Source organism: Typopeltis vanoorti, chromosome 8 (genome assembly GCF_054136105.1).
Source record: "Typopeltis vanoorti isolate ZY-2024b chromosome 8, IOZ_Tvanoo_1.0, whole genome shotgun sequence".
NCBI classification, from domain to species: domain Eukaryota; kingdom Metazoa; phylum Arthropoda; class Arachnida; order Uropygi; family Thelyphonidae; genus Typopeltis; species Typopeltis vanoorti.
The window spans coordinates 41184437-41204496 of record NC_143556.1 but is presented as its reverse complement, the minus strand read 5'-3'; the positions used below and the strand labels follow the sequence as shown (position 1 = coordinate 41204496).

The 20060-nt window shown below is 35.1% G+C and overlaps 1 protein-coding gene across 3 annotated transcripts in view; it reads left to right on the top strand.

Moving 5' to 3' along the window:
- LOC150103943 (locomotion-related protein Hikaru genki-like) overlaps positions 1-19622 on the top strand; it is a 228713-nt gene extending 209091 nt beyond the window's left edge. For all 3 annotated transcript variants that reach the window (XM_090396630.1, XM_090396631.1, XM_090396629.1), the window contains 7 exons: positions 1733-1993; positions 3496-3655; positions 3951-4099; positions 6489-6665; positions 7090-7266; positions 16158-16328; positions 17476-19622. In XM_090396630.1, the coding sequence (XP_090252756.1) occupies positions 1733-1993; positions 3496-3655; positions 3951-4099; positions 6489-6665; positions 7090-7266; positions 16158-16328; positions 17476-17678 (1298 nt within the window). In that variant the 3' untranslated portion in view covers positions 17679-19622. The remainder of the gene's footprint in view (positions 1-1732; positions 1994-3495; positions 3656-3950; positions 4100-6488; positions 6666-7089; positions 7267-16157; positions 16329-17475) is intronic.
- Positions 19623-20060: the final 438 nt, after the last annotated feature.

The following is a 20060-nucleotide window of genomic DNA, read 5'->3' as shown; positions in this document are numbered from 1 at the left end:
GCAATTGATTCGAACTCTGGTCTTTCATTCAAAGGATACACGTCGGTCTCTGTTGTTTGTCTCAATGAGCTAATAGTTTGCTGTTAAATAAGAAGAAAAGCTAGCCACTATCGAACCAGAAGACGAGTGGCTAGTAGTTGCGAGTGAACTTAATAATTCACAGCCTGATGGAATAGAAGCAGTTTTATGGCGAGTCTATCTTGTCACTCAATAAAAACATATACGGTGCACATAAAAGTTAAAACTGGATCCATATATCTCTGTGAAAGATGGCATTTTTTGTAAAGTTTCTCAAACGTTCAAACACAGAATATATGACAAATTAAATTCTACTCTACTTTACGGCTAACATTAACACTTGTAACAACAACAACAACAATCTAAAGGTTCCAGAAATCACCAACAGATAACTAGTTATAGGTTATGCTATCTGCTTAATTGTGTAGCGCAAATAGAGAAAATGGAGCAAACTAGTACTATACAAATGAAAAGAATCATTGTAGTCTACATTTTGATCAGCCATTAATATAAAATACTGAGAGTTCCGCTTACTTGTATTCGCCATGAGTTATCAAGACCAAATCATTCATGATATTGGAAAAAAATCTCCAGAAACATGAAAATCGTTAACGGCAACGAAGCACGAACGAATGTATGAATGGTTTCGAAAGCCCAAAGAAGGTCCTACTAGTTCGTGATCTGCTCGTTGACGGGATCATTAGTTCGAAATGAAGAATTATTACCTTCGATTTGGTCGAAAGAAAAGAACTCATGCAACAGAAAATACCAAACGATTATCCTGGCATATCATTTGAACATGCCATGGGTCTCTTCTTTGAGATAATTTCGTTCAGGCGAGGTGAAAACCCTTCATCCAGCCTTTCTATTCACCTTCGGATTTACGTTTTCAAAGGGAATTAGGTTTTCGAAAAGAAAATGAAGTACAAAGTGATTCAGTCACTGGTTGCCCTGAATATTTCTCGATTGGTAATTCAGTACTGTTTTCATATACAGAAGCCGATGATCTCTCTATATGAACAGTGGAAGGATTCCAGGATCACGTGAAATAGTTTGTTTCTGGAGCAAAATTACTTGTAAATAAATTCAAAGATTAGCATCGCATACTGTATGATAGGTTTATGACATTGCGTAGTTGAGATTCACATAAAACTATGGAAATACAAACAAAACTCTCATCTCATCTTTCTTTTACCCTCTTTTATCTTGAGGTATCGTGGGTTTTATTAATCATTGGACTTCAAATCGTTCACAGGATAAGGTGGTCAGCCCTACGGGCCCAGTGTATCCTATGTATTGTAGTTTTGAGTTCTCAAGGCCGGTTTGCCTGCTTTGTGGAATGAAAACCCCCCAGGATAAACTGGGGGGGGGGAACCGCACTGTCCAAGACCGGCTAACACGTCACCGACGGGAATCGAACCTAGGACACTCCTTCCAAGACATATGGTTGCGAAGCGCGCGGACACAAACAAAAATAATATCATAAAAATCACAGTGTGACTACCATCTACGAAAGTTCGTCAACGTATACTTCTTTAGTGGCTAAAGAGTGCTATTTCAATGCTTCGTTATTCCTTGGTCTGTCAAGTTATTTGTTCATTAAGACGTGTATGTAGTAAAAATATTTCAACAATAATGAAACAAACTTTTTACTAAAATATTCGAAATACGTGTGAGGGTGCAAACTACTTTTTTCTCTCGTTTCATTTTACAGAAGGCAGCCGGTTCCAACCGGTAATGAAAAGATGTCCTTTACGAATCACGGATGCAGAATTAATCGCCCGAAACTCCGAAGGTCATGTTCTTCCTACGGATGCAGAGGTAACTGTTCCACATGGCAGTGTCCTAGAGTACCGATGCGGTGAAGTGGGTCTGTACAAATTCGTTGGAAATAAAACTGCAACTTGTAACAATGGACAGTGGAGTTCTCCGATGCCTCATTGTACTGCCACAACAATTCACCGAAACTTTTCATGTATGTAATATTTTAAAATAAATATATTATAATAAATATGCTCTGCTTGCGCAAATAATGGTATTTCAAAGGTAGAAGCTAATAATTTCTGATAGATAACCTGCTACTGAGAACGTTCTAATATTAATACAAACACAGGAAGTTTCTCAGAGAAAATTTGGAGTTCATAGATTATCTTAAGAATAAATAATCTTAGTTTGTATCTTAAGAATAAACTCTCTTAATCCAATCACGAAATGTTTTCCCAAATAGCGCCTTGCACCTTTAGCATAATTCAAGTCTGTTTGCTATCCGGACAACAACATTCTTAACCGATAACATAAATATTTGCACCACATTAGGCATTTTCCTTTGAGCTGTTTCTCTAGGATATTAGAGATATTATACAAAGCATACTTAAAAGTCCTTACTATAAATTTATCTATCCGATACATCTGTTCTAAGGCAGGGATTTTACTTGTTTCTATGCCCAAATTTCCATATGGCGTACAAAAGGGTCATACAATGCATTTGTTAACTTGTCATTCGCACGTGTAATGGTGAATTCATTAGCTGTTTGTGGTGCCTCAAGTTTGTTAACGAACAATTCTAACTAGTTGATGTTACTCTTTGAGATTTAGTAATTCGGCTAAAAGTCACATAATGCGCATAATTAACTCGGAGCAAACTTCTACAATTTATGGAAATTTGAAGAGCGAACCAGTTGCTGAACGTAGAATATGATAAAATTAGTATAAAGTGAATATACGTTTTTTTTTTCATTTAGTAGCTAATATAATCATCACATGTCCTTTATTTTTATTACTTATTTAATAATTAATAAATTATTAATTATTTAATAATCAATTTATTTAATAATCAATTTATTTAATAATCAATTATATTTAAAATTTTTCAATGATTAATTGAAATCATACACCTTATTTATTTTTCAATAATTAATTTATGAAATGTTTAATAGTATTATCTAAGTCGTTTCGGGTAGGTGAAAAGTCCTTTTTTAGGACTTCCAGGGTAACAAATGGCAATGCTGTAGCCAATGAAGTTATAACTGAGGCTCGGCTGTTGCTGTTACTCAGCCATGACTAGAGTTTTTAGCTCAAAAATAAAAAATGAAGCGGTAAACATGAATCAATCGACCGTGAGATGCGGTGATTGATTCATTCAATCCAATACCCTTGGATGGTAATGGATGGCAATGCTGTAGCCAATAGCCAATAAAGTTCTAACTGAGGCTCGACTATTGCTGTTACCCTCCTGCCATGATCAGAGCTTTAATAGCTCAATAACACCTTATCCCTACACTGTCACCTACAGATAACGGGGAAGATGAAAAGCATTCTTGCTTCGCCCCTTTAAGCCAGTCTTTATAAGGATATAAGGACTGAGTCGTTTCTTTTAACGATGGTTATGACTGTCTTGAGTATGTGAGTATGTTCATGTCAAATTTGTTACCTTAACATGAAATGTTTAGTTATTTTTCTGTAATTTGTATTTTATAGCACAAGCTCCACCTACAATTCTATACCACGTTAGTTCTGGAGATGCTGGGCTAACTAAAGAGGGAGAGGTTGTAGTATTTCCCGGTAGCGTTCTTCATTTCGACTGTCTATATCAGAGACAGTTTGGGACTCCACAGTGGCAATGGACATCATCTCACAGGTACTAATTCAAAACGAAATGAAAACGGTTAGTGAGTGAAGTACTTCGACCTATACTTGTTTCAGTTTTTGTTTGTTTTCTTATTTTCTTTCTGTAGATTAATCATATATATATAATTTTACAAATAATTCAAAATGCATTATAAAATAAATGTTGATTTATTGTTAACTGTGAAGTAAATAGAATATTTATATTATCAAAGAACAGACTAATAAGTATTGTAATAAATAATCAAAATTTCTTTTGAATCAATTTATTCATAAAATAAAATTCCGATTTTTATATATTTGTGTAGGCAGTATCCTAGCGGCTGGGCAATAGCAACAGATGAACGGAGCTGGAAATATCGTCTTTCTGTGTATTATGCCAAAGATCACGATTCTGGAACGTATACTTGCATAACCCCCAAAGCCCTCAGTAACGAGGTGACTGTCGTAGTGAAAGGTAAAAAAAAAAACGTGATACTTGGGTTAATCTTTTGGCTCTCCATTTGACAGTTATTTGCTGAATTCCATTTTATTAACTCTTCGGTTTTTAATTATGCTTTGTATGAAACTTGAGTCATCAGAGAGAGATCATCCGATACTTAACATGGAGGGGAGGTTGATATGACAACAGTAAAACGTTTTGAAGTGTTATTGAGAAAATTTCTATCAAAAGCCATAATGTTGTTAATTGTAGTATTTGATAGTTGATCCATTCGTCAGTTTGATTGCCCAATTCAAACCAAAGATTATTGGTTCCCCCCCCCCCCACATACACACACGATTCTGCTTTTGTAAAATGATTAAACCGGGTTGGAGATTTTGGGCTTGTTTAAACGGCCGTTTCTCCTTTGGTAAAGAGAGCAAATTTGCATTTACTTTTCTCAATAATTTGTTTAAACATGTGCAGTACGCTTATTATGAAAACTTGTGTTGCAATGGGTCTCTAGGAGTTATTGAGAAAATATCATTCAATCCTTGTCTGGATTTAATCAATTTTCTCAATTTATCAGTTATTCTCTGAATCAAATTTCATTATTTATTTATGAACTAATATAAATGCAAAAAATAATGAGTTATTTTTGTGATACATCATCTACGGAAACAAGACTTCGTAGCTCAGCTACGAGGACTTGTAGATGTTTACCATTTATATATTTACCACATGAAACCTGTCTAAAGGTTTTCACTTCGAAAAACCGATAAATCAACCAATGAACACACGAAGAGCTTCGGCTAACAAGTATAGAGAATTAAGAGGGACACTAAAACCTTCAACAAGTAGGTCTCAACTAAGATTAGGAGTAGGACAAGGAAAGAAGATGAAGATATATATATATATATATATATATATATATATATATATACATACAGGGTGGTCACATAATATTGGTGGCATAAGCTGAACCTGAATATGCAGTATTTTAGATGTAGAGCATCTTGCTACTGAAGAATTATTAAAAATACTCTAGTTCCTTTAAGGCTTGCATGAGTCTAATGTGGTAAACGAGTCTCATACGAAATTTTGATTATATTAAGTAAATACACACCTACGTACACGCAAAAAGGTTTTTTGATTGCCTCCTTTTGATAAAATCTTTGCACAATATGCGTTTGCAAGATCAAAAATTTATCTTTCAGTTTTTCGAAGCGACTACTTTACGCTCCTACAAGCTACCTTGATCTTTGAAGGGATTCTAATGAAAGTAATAGCTGGGGAATTAAAATCTGTAAATGAGAGTTTGACAAAATAATGCAAACTCTCATGCAGTTGCAAAAGGACGCCATTCAGATCTCTGTCTCTCAAAAGAAGTACAGAATCAAATATCCCAACTAAGATTCATTCTTATTTTGTGCAAGAATTTGGATAAATATAGGCGCAAATAGAAAACTAATAGAAAAAAAAAGATTTTCATAATGTGCAAATATGTTTGTGATATAGATCAGATTGAATATATAAATATCAGGAAAATATGTAATACTTTACAAAGATGAGGAATGTCCGTAGGCAACAGCAGACTTTGTTCCCTTGGGCTTATTTACCTTCTATGGCTATTCTTAATGAAAACAAAATCTCAGTCACCTTCTTCATCCTACAAACTAGATGTATCTTTACAAATCAAGACTCTTCTCACCTTTCCGAATGCTCGTACTACATAAATCCCCAATCTGCTCAATCTTGAAATATCGTTTCCATATTTCGAGTGGCATACTAAAAGCTCCATATAGTCTGCTGCTATACGGAAAAGGACGAACAATTCATTTATGGCTTCTGTCTCATAAATCCACTCTAATTATTTCTCTCGTGCATAGAATTAATAATAAAATGTGTAGATAAGCTGTTCGGAAATGTATGATGGAAACAGGTTTGTTATTGTAATATAATTTCCTGCCCACCCGACTATCAGCATTTATAGATATCTCATTTTTTTTCTCATTTGACAACAAAAAGTATGTCCAGGAAAGATTTTGGTTCAACATTCTCGCCAGAGCTCGCTAATATTTACATGAAGTCCTTCGAGCGACAGCCTTGTAGGTTCCACCTAAAACTAAAAAAAGAAAACAAAGAACATATAGACATGCAATTGCAATATCATCGTAAAATAATCACCATAATCATGATTGGTAACAAACCAAAAATATTTCAAGTCCTCTCAGTAATAAAAAAATATATAAAATGCAATAAAACCGACAAACCTGTCTTATAGTTTTCGCGATTGAACAGTTTAATTGCAAACAAAGCATTTATGTTTATTAAATCTTAAATGTATTTGATCATTTATTTATTATTAAATCGTTTTTCCATTTTTTATAAGAATCGGTTATGCTATAATTACTTTTTTTTTTAGATGTCCAGTGTCCACCCATACAATCTGTGGATCGCGATCGTGTCATGGCAGTAGAAGGCAATAAAATGCATAGTAAAGCCAAATTTGCCTGTATGGATGGCTTCAATCTTGTAGGATCAGAAGAAATCACTTGTCTAGCATCCGGTGAATGGTCAGATATTGCTCCACATTGCGAAGGTATGCATACAAAAAGCACTACGTTTGTAAGTAGCTGTACATTTTGGTCACAGAAAGCAAATTGGGTGCACTTGCAATACACTCACATCTGTCGCACACAAAAATATTTCCTATTAATAAATATCGTGTGAACTCGTATACCTATAAAAGTGTTCTGAAACTTTGAATAAATAATTAGTGTCCAATATTACTTTATATATTAATTCTAAATATATTTAAAACACAGATAACTTAGCGAGTCGAGTACAAACAGAGAATGTATTCAGACCATTAATGGTAATTTGATTTTAAATGATCATGACTGTAGCATAAACATAAATCTAAAATTATACTTTATTCTCTCTCTCTCTCTCAATACATAGAACAAACCTGGAATCAGATCAGTGCTGTAGAACTTTATGTTATTATTCTTTTTCATTTTTAGTAGTGCAGTGTGTCCAACTTCAGTCAGATGATCCACATCTACAAATGAATACAGGAAATCAAACCTATGGAACCAAAGTATACTTTTCTTGTCCTGCGGGTTTCAGGATAGTTGGTCCTCCTCAGATTAACTGTTTACCAAATGGAACGTGGTCGGATGGTATGCCAATTTGTGAAGGTAAAAATTCGTAACATGCTTCTTTTACATTTATTGATTTCTTATAAATGACAAAAATAAATATATCTTTAATTTAATTTTAATGTATTAATTCAAATATTATTTCAGTAAGTTGTCCCAGTTTAAATAAACTAAATGTCACAAATTTTAATTTCTATTTTAAATTTTTAAAAATTAAAACAATAGTATTTTTATTAAAATTTAAAAAATATTAAATGTACTTATATACCGTACAGAATCTTTTAATAAAGTAATATATAAAACATAAAATAAAATGTGTGAGATTTTGTCTCTCTTTCGGTGCTTTCTTTTTATCCTCAGAACGAGCAGTGGTTTTAACTTGAATTACGAAAAAAGATTGAAAAAAAGAAATGATTTTAATCAAATGTGTTATAAACTGCAACACATACACATGACATGTATTGTATGTTAGAGAGGTATAAATTATATCTGGCAGTTCAGCAAGTGGATACAGCAATCTCTCGATTAGTGCGCCTAATGCGTTCTTTAAAACAGGCGCATTAATCGAAAACGCACTAATCGAATATAATAACCTACGGGAAAAAGTATAATTCGTTCCTCAAATTTCTTTTTTGAACCTTGATTTTTTTATAAAAGAATTAAGGTATGTCTCAGGGCCTAGTTAAAGGAAACCATTGAAAGACAATAAAACATATTCAGAATATAAATTTATTATTCTACTTCTTAACAAAGAATTGAGCTAACGTAGTTTGGCGGACATTCTGTTTTCTTTTTTTCATACAACCGACGGTACGGCCCTGTTGCCTCTTTTACTCTTCTGCAAATTTTACTGCTTCTCTCTTCATCAGGGTCGGCAAGAATTGCTGCTTAAAAACTTCGATTGTACGAAAAATATTTTCAAATTGTTTCTGTGAAATCTCTTTTGGTTGACTATCAGTGGTTAAATTTTCTTCATATTCTTCGGGATCTTCCCGCTGTGCATCTAAATTTAGCAGGCGGAATCACTCAATTCTTCAGAATGAGATTTAATTAACTCTTGGACGTTATCATTGAAGGGGAGAAAGAAATGAAGGACGTACGAATTGGTCGCCAACACACGAAATCACGTGCTTTATAGATAAGATATCCCAACTCTTATACAAGTAAAATAGTTACCACTTTAAAAACTACAACGATCATAAAAGAGAAGTTAATATTATTATTAATATTAATATTAAGTGTAATAATAAACAACTCATCCTAGAAGACGGATTGATTACCCTATTATCGGAATGGATTCTTCTTTTTGTGACATGCGCAGCGCAGAAGTGTCGAAGGGTCTCGAATCTGTGGACGTACTATTGCAGACGACATAAATTTTGGCGGTAAAATTTGGAACATAGCATACATAGTGTACATGGAAGTAGTGTAGTTTCCATTAAAAATAACTTTGTAAATGTTTTAAATCGGTGACTAAATTATTTCATTCTGGCGAGTGATTTTTTAAAATAGTTAGCCATAAAAATGGGATGAAGATGAAAATAGGATGCCATGGGATGAAGACAATTAAGTGGTTTCGCTTAAAAGAGGAAAGTGTGAGGAATAGTTTTAGGGAGAGGGTATTAGAGAGGATTTCGGATGGACTGGAAAGTGTACAAGATTGGTGGAAACATAATTCAAAAGTAATCCTGAGCTGTGCAATCGAGGTAGTTGGTGAAACATCTGGAAAGATTAGAGAGCAGAAGGAGGGTTGGTGGTGGAATAATAATGTACAAGTAGCAGTGACAGCTAAGAGGAAGGCAAAGCAGAAGTGGGATGAGTCAAGAGTGAAAGAGATGAGAGAGGTGTACAAAGATAGAAAGCAAGAAGCCAAGAGAGTTGTGGCACAAGCGAAGGCCATGGCATATCAAGATCTGTATGATCAATTAGAAACAAAGGAAGGACAGAGAAAAATTTACGAACTAGCGAAATGTAGAAATAAAGCAGCAAAGGACATCTTACATGTGATGCAGATAAAAGACGTTGAAGTAAGAGTATTATGGAGGGATGTGGACATAAGAAACAGATGGAAAATATACTTTGAGGGACTTTTGAATGAGGAAAATGCAAGGACACAGAGAAGATGGGCAGCCTTCTGAGGGGATGGTACAGAACATCAGTAGAGTGGAAGTGACAGCGGCCATGAAGAGGATGAGGAATGGAAAATTGTTGGGCCCGACAGAATTCCAGTGGGGGGCATGGAAGGCACTGGGGGAAGAGGGAATTGACCTGCTGTGGGACCTGTTCATGAAAGTTTTCCAACAGGAAAATATACCCGAGGAATGGAGAGAGAGTACTCTTGTCCCCATCTACAAGGGTAAAGGGGATGCACAAGACTGTAAAAATAACAGAGGAATAAAGTTGATGTCCCACACAATGAAAATCCTAGAAAGGGTTCTTGATGGTAGAGTGAAGAAGGAGGTGGAGATTGCAAAGGAACAATTTGGCTTCATGCCTGGTAGATCGACAACAGATGCTATCTTTGGGTTACGGCAGATGATGGAAAAGTATCGACAGAAACAAAGGGAGCTACATCTGGCATTTATTGATCTGGAGAAAGCATAATAGAGTGCCAAGGCAAGAAGTCTGGAGGTGTCTGAGGGGGGAAGAAGGTTCCGGAGAAATATGTCAGGTTGGTGCGGGAGATGTACAGAAATGTGAAGACAAGTGTTTTGACCTGTCTGGGACAGACAGAAAGTTTTCAAGTAACAGTTGGCTTGCATCAAGGGTCAGCAGCATTAAGTCATTTTCTGTTTAATATTGTGATGGAGGTGGTAACAGAGGAGGTGAGAGAAGATGCGCCTTGGACAATGTTGTATGCAGATGACATCTTGCTGTGTGCAGATTCAAGAGAAGAAGCGGAAACTAAACTGGAAAGATGGAAAAAAGTACTGGAAGAGAGAGAGGTATGAGACTGAGCAGAAGTAAGACAGAGTATGTGTTTCACAGTGGGCGGCGGAGAGGAGATAGATCTGGAGCTGGAAGGTGACAGACTTCAGATACTTAGGTTCAACAGTGGAAGAAGATGGAGGAGCTGAGAAGGAAGTGGGATGCATGATACAAGCGGGTTGGAGGACTTGGAAGGAGATGGCTGGAGTGTTATGCGATAAGAGGGTGCCGATCAGTCTGAAAGGCAAAATCTATAGAACAGTAGTGAGGCCAGCTATGACATATGCTATAGAAACTGTGGCCCTGAGGAAAAATAACATCAGCAGGAAGGAAGTAGCAGAGATGAGAATGCTTAGGTGAATGTGGGGTGTAACCAGAAAGGATCGTCTGAGAAATGACTATGTCAGGGGAACAGTGAAAGTTATGAACTTAGGAGCGAAAATACAGGAGGCAAGGTTGAGATGGTTTGGTCATGTGATGAGGAGGGAGGAAGAATATGTGGGAAGAAGGGTCATGGAGATGGATTTGCAAGGATGGCGGAAGCGTGGGCGGCCAAACAAGAGATGGAGGGAGATGGTAGAAGAGGACTTGAAGATGAAGAACTTGGATGTGGTGACAGCCCAAGACAGGAAGGTGTGGAGGAGACTCATTACAAACAGTGACCCCACTTAAGTGGGAGAAGCTGCAGAAGAAGAAGAAGAAGAAGAAGAAGTCAGCCATAAAAATGTATAAATAGAAAATTTTTAAAATCTGTAATATTTATTTCTCAGATCTATGTAGGCGCACTAATCGAATTTTACTAATCGAATTTGAGTATCGAAAAAAATGACTCACTAATCGAAAACGCACTAATCGAGCGATTACTGTATATCAATATTATATAATATAGGTGTAGATGTATATGGACGATATATCGAAAACAAAATCATGAGGTCTGAGGTTATAAGAACGTCAAATAAGCCAATGAGAGAAATCCCACAGAAGGAAGGAAAACGGGGAAAAAAAGAAGAAAAGAAGCCGTAAATTCAGACGAATTTTTTTACAAGTTGTCTCATCGTATCTTAATGAGCGCTGTGCGTAGAGATTATTGCAATCAGTCGTACTTTATATCTTTGTTTTGTCGCTATACTGGATCTATTATTCTATTAATTATTAGCTTTTACTATTGAAAGTATTAGGATATCCCCTGTATTCAAATGAAATAAAGCTCTCATCACACGTCAATGCTGTTTAGACCACGCAAATAAGCAAAAATTTTGGCACCAAAATTAATTACAGGCAACATTATTATCTAACCGATAGGTACGAAAGTACTAAGCTAAGAAATGCACAGAAAGTACTGTAACCAAATAGTGCTCGGAAGGATGTTACGCAAATTTCAACATTTTGTTCTTGGACCTTTAGTTTTAGTGATTGGTATTAACACAAAGAATACGCGGCATTGGACAGTGTAATGCTTTCCAGAAACTATAGTAGTTTTATGGAATGGATCCAATTCTATTTAAACACAATGCACAATATCTCACTGTAGGTAGCACCTGCAAGGTTTTAGGAAAATGATGTGGAAACGTTGATCGATTTGCACAGAATCAGGATTTGATATTGAAGATGAAATATGGGACTACTGAAAGAAATGTTCTTGTTGAATGGACCTGTGTGTAAGCAATACACGCTGTTCAGTAATTTGGTTTCTCCGAAATGCGTTGTGGTCCCAATATTTATTTCACCTTAGTGTACTCATTGTAAGAAACTCACTTAATTAAATATCCGTGTCTTAGAAAAAAAATATTTTCAACTGATAAACAACACAAACACTTTTTAAATACATGGAAAAGATTTAGCCTTTAGATGAGAGGGGTCAACTCTAGAGATTTTTAAGGACATATCGTGAATTCAAAACAGAACTGATGTATATATAAAATTAAAACAGTATTTAAGTTTGTATTAGAATTTATATGCAATGATTCGAAAATTGAGATAAATGTATTTTTACTAACAGTAGCGATGGACCAAGTGTAGCTAATTCTTAAACTTCGTCAAGCAACTCTCTAGAAAGCAAAGGGCTTTTACACGCCACTTCAGGCTTCCAATAAGTAATATTTTGGTTTCACACACGAAAATGAAAATCATATATCTCTACAAGACATTCAGAAACATTTAGCCCACAGTGGAATTCGAACCCGTTGATGGAGAGTAGATACATTATCAGCTCTTCCAACTACGCAAATGAATTCCGATATATCAAAAAATAAAAATAAAAAAAATATATAATAATTATTTCAATGTAAATACAAGGTGTCCCAAAATTCACGCAAGAAGTAATTTTGATAGAAAACACAGGTTTGTAATTAAAATTGTATTTCTTATTGATTCATAAAGTAACACGTTGTGGATGCATTTGTTTGTCAACAATCACTCGTGGATTTTCTGAACCCCAAATGCGACAATTTTGTCGATTAACGAAGCCATCAAGATGAAAATGAGCCTCATCGCTGAAGATGATTTTGTTCGAAAAATAAGCATCCACTTGTTGTTGTTCCATAATCCATTCAACGAACTCTCTTTGCTGTGTGTGGTCGGTAGGATTTAGTTCTTGAGTCAATTGAACTTTGTAAGCATAAAGATGCAAATCTTTCGTGAGAATACGCTGTAGAGATTTTCTCGAAATGCCCAATTCAAGACCACGGTGCCGAATTGATGTTCCTGGACTCTCAGCAACACTCTCACGAACTGCTTCGATGTTTTCTGTTGAACGACTTATTGAAGGACGGCCAGAGTGTATAAGATCACTAATTGATCCAGTTTCCTTGAATTTTTTAATTAATCTTTTCACAATTGATGAAGTTAAATCACTATTCCGACATATTTTGTACGAAAATTGTGAACTGTAGCTGCCAAACCTTCATTATTTTTAAAATATTGCTCGACAATGAAAATGCGTTGTTCTTTCGTGTAGCGCTCCCTTTTTAATAACCCTGAACTGTCAGCTGTCACGCTGTCTTTTTTTTCTCGTTGGCAACACTTTACCGCACAAATGGCGCTAAATTTAAATCTTGCGTGAATTTTGGGACACCTATATAATAATGAACAAAAATATTAAAGCTATCCTTGTGCTAAATGGAATTAAGCACTTTTTTAAGCAATTTTTAAGCAATTAAACGCAAACAACAAACTAACATACGTAATGGGCACCAGTTATAACTAGACGATAGACTTATCGAAGGTGTGTGTGTGTGTGTGTGTGTGTGTGTGTGTGTGTGTGTGTGTGTGTGTGTGTGTGTGTGTGTGTGTGTGTGTGTGTGTGTGTGTGTGTGTGTGTGTGTGTGTGTGTGTGTGTGTGTGTGTGTGTGTGTGTGTGTGTGTGTGTGTGTGCGTGCGTGCGTGCGCGCCAGAGAAAGAGCGTATAGGCAAAAGGAATTTTAGCAATCCTGATGTAATTTCGAGAATGATAATAATGAGAAACTAGGCTTCCCCTAAGAGTATTTCAAATCGTTGCCGCTGTTGGATGATCACCTCTAACAATATACTGGCTCCAAATTGATAAACACGAAACATAAAGCCAAAGTGGTACACAGAAGCAGCTGATAGATGCAAAAAACAGACGGATCTACAGAATCGTCAAGTCCAATAGAAGTGATATATTTGATGAAACGACTGCATGGCACCAAGAGATTGTATACGAACGCCTCATGAGGCAGATACTTTTTTCGTAGTGGAGTTCTACAGTAGACGAACATTGATGGTACCATTTACATTGCGAAATTAATGTCAGCATTGGACATGAGACAGCTGTAGAAAACCAAGTGCAAGGATGCATATCGATTCTTCTTAATTCGCAGGAAATGATAAGGCTATGGCGAGGACAGCATGAAGTCATGGGCTCTTGTGTTAAATGAAGAGGATAATAAGCCAAAACATTACTGCCGACTAATTTACACAGTTGACACCATATTAACCATTTATATCGAACTTAGTGGACACTTTCATATGCATCATTTGCTATATCAAAGGACATGTGGTATCCAGACATAGTTACACCTGATTGGATTAGCTCCACTTACTGAGCTGCACTCATTTATTGGAGCTCAGTCCTATTGAGCATCTTTTATCACATCTCAGGACGTAGTTGATAAAAAGCCCTACCATCAAATGTAATTCATTATTTCATTCTGGAATGAAATAATTTTGGAAATTTCAGAATCTCTTGAAGTAGATATTCTAGTTTTCTTAGGATATTAAAATCCATGGTGATTCAATTGGCGTTTGGAGTGGGTATTTGTAATAAACCGACAGATCAGGGAATTCGACATGATGTTCGATATTAGTTTTCTTCCACAATTTATGTATGTGTAAGAAAATATTCAGCTTTTGTATTCACAGTAATTATGACTTCTTATACACTGGCAGCACAATGTGTTCCTCTTTTACTCAAAGCGATTATTCAAAAAGGATTGATAGACGATTACGAAAATCTTGATGGATAGATTTTTTGAATTCAAATTCAAAAGATAAACACAGGGAGCTTTCTAAATAATGCGATCACCTACAAAATTTTTGGGATTTTTTAGTAATAAGATGTAGGCTCTTATTAATATATATACTGTATGTGTGTATATATATATATATATATATATATATATATATATACAGTATATATATTAATTAATTACCTTGGGTATATATTATGTTAAAGATACCAAACAATTTTATAAGCTAGGTTTTTAATCCTTTTTCCCAAGTAAACAAACAAACAAGTAAGTCAAGTTTGCGGCTGCACGTAGTGCAACACTAGGCAACTCGTTGTAAAGGTGGAGTAAGCTCTGATCACTTTCCTTAGAATTTTCTCCTAATGCAAAGCACATTTCCTTGCGGAGATGTATGATGCTATGCATTAAGATAATGGTCACTACCCATACCGGTTTCGACCTTTGTATAGGTGAAGCGGGTTCTAAAAATAAGACGATCCCGAAAGATAGCACAACTCGGCGTTGTTCCACTCAGTGACAGGCTCACCTCATCACCGGCAGCTCACCCTCACTACCAAGCAGAGCTATAATCTCAGCGGTGGCCCCACTCAGAGACAGGCAAAAACCTACCTCCAAGCGGAGCCTCTCAGAGCCAGATCTACCCGGAACGGTTTCGACCTTTATTGAGGTCTTGTCAGTGCGAGCCAGACCTAAAAAATGCCAAGGGTGAAGTAATACAGAGTTTATAAATATTTTACCTAAACAAGTTGCCATAAGGTGCTTTGACCTCATTAAATAAAAATCTCAGGATGAGAGTAAGATGTAGAAAGTTTTTTACCTTGGGTATATATTATGTTAAAGATACCAAGCAATTTTAAGCTAGGTTTTAATCCTTTTTCCCAAGTAAGCAAACAGACAAGTAAGTCAAGTTTGCGGTTGTAGGTAGTGCAACACTAATGGCATTTTTTAGGTCTGGCTCCCACTGACGAGACCTCAATAAAGGTCGAAACCGGTCTGGATAGTGAAAATTACTTTAATGCACAGCATCATACATTTCCGCAAGGAAATGTGCTTTGCATTAGGAAAATTCTGAGGAAAGTTACCAGAGCTTACTCCACCTTTACAATGAATTGTCTAGTGTTGCACTACGTGCAGCCGCAAACTTGACTTACTTGTCTGTTTGCTTACTTGGGAAAAAGGATTAAAACTCTAGCTTATAAAATTGCTTGGTATCTTTAATATATATCTTTAATATATATATATATAATATTAAAAAATATTCTGCATAACATAAATTTAATATAGGATATTGTTTGTCTCTGTGTACTTCGATCATTGTCAATAACCATGTAATTTCATATTAAGTAATTGCATTCAAGTAGCTGTACTGTAAAGTATACATTTCATAGAATAAAATAATTATACATTTCATAGAATAAAATAATTATAAATTTCATAGAATAAAATAATTAGTGTCCATAGTTTCATACTTAATAAGTGCAACAGAAGTTCAATTACTTAATCAATGTTCTCCAGCAATTGCCTGCAAGCCGCCCGCTGCTCCCAGAAATGGTCGCATATTAGACTCCGGTCGTTTCCAGTCTGGTGACTTTGTCCAGTTCACTTGTAATGCTGGTTATGTGATTATCGGTGGCTCCATCTCGATCTGTAATGATCACGGTGTTTGGTCCAACCCAGCACCGACGTGTAAGTATGACACCAGATGGTGCGTATATTTTCAATTCTCTACTGGCTGATTGCATTACTAATAGGTGACGTATGTGTGTGTGCGTGTGCGCGCCCTATGTAACGATATTAACACTTGCGTTTGCGGAACAACCAATTAAACGAATGGCAAATCTCTCTCTCTTTCTCTCTCTCTCTCTCTGCATAACCGATAAGTTAGTGAGCAGATCGATGCTAGCATTAGCTCCAGACGTTTAAGTAGGTAACTTACTTGGGAGATTTTATGAAAATTTAAATTGATCCAAGCGAAGGGATCTTGATTATTCATTTTTAGATCCATCATCGTCATGTTTACAGGCGTTCACAGGTGGAATTAGTAAGGTGCTGGGACTTAATAATTGGCAACTTTCCTGTTGATGGCGTCCTTACATAATGAACCACCATCGGAGGCAAATCTGTCAGGAAAGCATTAGAGCAGGATAATTCTATATCCTTAGCAACACCGTTCTGTTTGTGTATGTGTGTGTGCGCGTGTGTGCGTGCGCGCGTGTGTGTTGCCCTCATCTGTCAAGCGCAGTGAGATACTGGCACCTCGCGGTGGACATCTGTTTATCCGTTAATGATTTCGTTTTACACATCAGTTAGCAACTATAATAAATGAATTGTAGTTTGGAATCTACTACTTTAACGCAATATTTCGATTAACATTTTGATACACGTTTCTGCACGATAGCTTCAAGAAAATACCAAGCTGAATACTCATTGTAGAAGTTTATATCATGTTATTGACGGCGAGTAGATCAGATGCTTCCATACTCTCAAACATTAATAAATAACACAGTAAAAAAGCTTGTAAGATAAGTGAAACACACTTAAGTTTTCAATGTTAATCATCAGTAATGTTAATTGCGAGACATCTTTGTTAATAAAGTGATAGGATTCCTATGCCTTTGCACAAAGAAGCCTTATCATTCTTACGTGTTTAATTCAGCGGGTTTAATTGTAATATTGGATACCGCTGTGTTTAGCAACATGGGAGTGTATTTTCTATTGAATTACATTATAACATTCTTACTGTTATTTCTATTGTTAACAGTTACTATGGCTACAGTTTCCATGACGATACCTGCTTCACGGATATCAGCTAATGTCTGTTTTGTTTCTCTAGGTAAACCAGCATGTGAATTTCCAGGAGAGCCAGCTAATGGACACATAGTGCCGACCAAGTTCCACTACGATATTGGCGAATTTATAGTGGTTGGATGTCAAAGTGGTTACCGTGTGCTAGGTTTTCATCGAATTCGTTGCACTTCCTCAGGTAACTGGTCGAGTCCTCTTCCACGCTGCCGACCTTTCAATATGCTGCGATAAAATTAGCATGCTGGAATAAAAGAAGGACAGTTCACATTTTCATTTGGTGTGTGCTTCTACTCATGAACACTGTTCGCAAAAAAATCAGTGTTGGTGTATGTGTGTATACACGGGAACCTAAGGTGACGTCAGAAACGCGGGGCCAATAGGAGCTCATCATAAGAAAGATCGGATGCAGAACTCTGAAACTCTTGTTTAAGTCTTTCATACTTATCGTAGAAGTTTGTACCATCGAGGTCTTTGCGTTTTTCTAATTGTGCACGCCAAAATATGCTTATGTGTTCTGCGTGCGCGCGCGCGCCAGCGTTAACCACCAAGAGTTGTTGCTTAGACTCAAGTTGAAGTAACACAAGAGGAATTTCGTTTAGTTCAAACCAGTCAATTGATAATTTTCACTCGTATAGAAAGCAGGTAAATTTGTGTGCACAGAACGAAAAGGTGAAAAAAAAACTATGTCAGTGAAATGCTATTATAAAAGATGGCATTTGCTATTAAAAAGAAATAAGTCAATCTCTGTACATTGATTGTAGAGACTCCTTTATAAAGGAAAATGAATATTCACATTATAACCGAGAAAACACAATAAGTAGACAGTTGAGTTTGGACAAAACTTTTGATATATCTATCTATCTATAAGGATTATCTTAATCATTGAATTTAATCTGTTACTTTAATACGGAAGATCAAAACAGAGGTTATTATTTATTTATTTTGAAGCTTCAAAGATACATTCATAAACATCTATTTGAGTATAAATGCAGAAAGAAAATTAGAACTACAAGTGTAAGTTTTTAACAAATTATTTGCACATTTGTGATTAACGTAATGCCTGAAATATCATATAAAAATAAACTTAAAAAATAAAATTACGAAGCAATTTAGAAAAAATAAATTTCTTTGTCTATACATTGCTTTCTCGAACTATTTATTTGTATGACTTACTTGTTTGAATAATTAAACTTTCAGTTTAGCTCTGTGAACTCAACGCAAATTAATTGCAAATTTTGAAAAGAAAAAAAAACCAAACAGAACTAAACGTTTCTAAACTAGTCTTATTTATTTTATTTTATTTTTCTGGAAAATAACTAACTAAACAAACCTTAATTTTTTTTTCTAATTGAAAATGGCAACGCACACAATTATAAATAATAATATTATTAATTTTATTTTTAATTCTAAGTCAACAGTTTCTTCATGTTGTCATAGAAATCTGTGTTAAAATAGATTATTATGATACATGAAATAAAGCGTAATAATTTTTTTAAACAAAGTGAGAAATAGAGAAAGAAAATAAAAAGAAAAATTAAAGATAATCATTCATTCTTGCAAAGACCAAGAGGGCGCTGTTTCAAATAATACTCTTTATTGAGAACTAACCCTAATAATGAGCACCTATTTGATGCTCATTGTCCATAGTTGAACCAACTGCTACCTCCTTATGAATTTGTGGATGCAGAGAAAAATAGCCACTAATAAAATTAATTATAGAGGTGTCATATTATGATCTTTAAATGTTAATACAATCCCAACCCAGTTTAGAAATAATGTTGATTTCGTAAAATACATCAGGCATGGGGAATTGCAATGTATATTGGAATTTCGAAAAAATAAAATAAACTTACCTCTATGGCTGTAAACTAGCTGTGCATTTTCAGTAATCATTAGAATGCATTTATGATGATCGCGATTGAAATCTAGTAACTAGCTTATTTCATTTCCACTATTAGTATACCATTATTGTTTCCTTTTTTGCCACTTTACTTGAAATTTATATATAGTGTTCTCGTATATAATGTGACAATTGATGTGTCCGTTTTAAGTTCACTGGGTAGCTGTAATTCCTGTTTCAGTTTTAATGGAAGAACAACTTGTTAAATGCATTTTCCATCCATTCATGAATACATCTTGGTAGCTCAAAAGACAAAATAAAAATATTTTTGGCGAGTTGAAGTGGTTTAATGGTAGTGAACACATTATATGTAATGGCATTACAAATATTCAAGATCAATATTTCATTCATTACCAATTATAATTTCTAATAGGGAATTATAATATATATATATATATATAATAGAGAATTATAATTTATATAATAGGGAATTTGTATGAAACAACACTTCAAATGTTCAATAAAATGTAAACTATTCTTGTAAAAACTAAGAGGGCGCTGTCCTCAATAATAATTCGCGTCATGGAGAACGAGTCATATTTATGAGGTGTTAAAATATAGTAAATAGTTATATTTAATTTTATTAAAATAAAACTTTTTGAATAAATTTACCTTGCAAATGTAAGAGTAATTAAAACTGTTTAAAATGTTTTTAATTTAATGCAGAATTTAGAATTTAATTAAAATTCACTAATACACCATTTCTTTTTTCT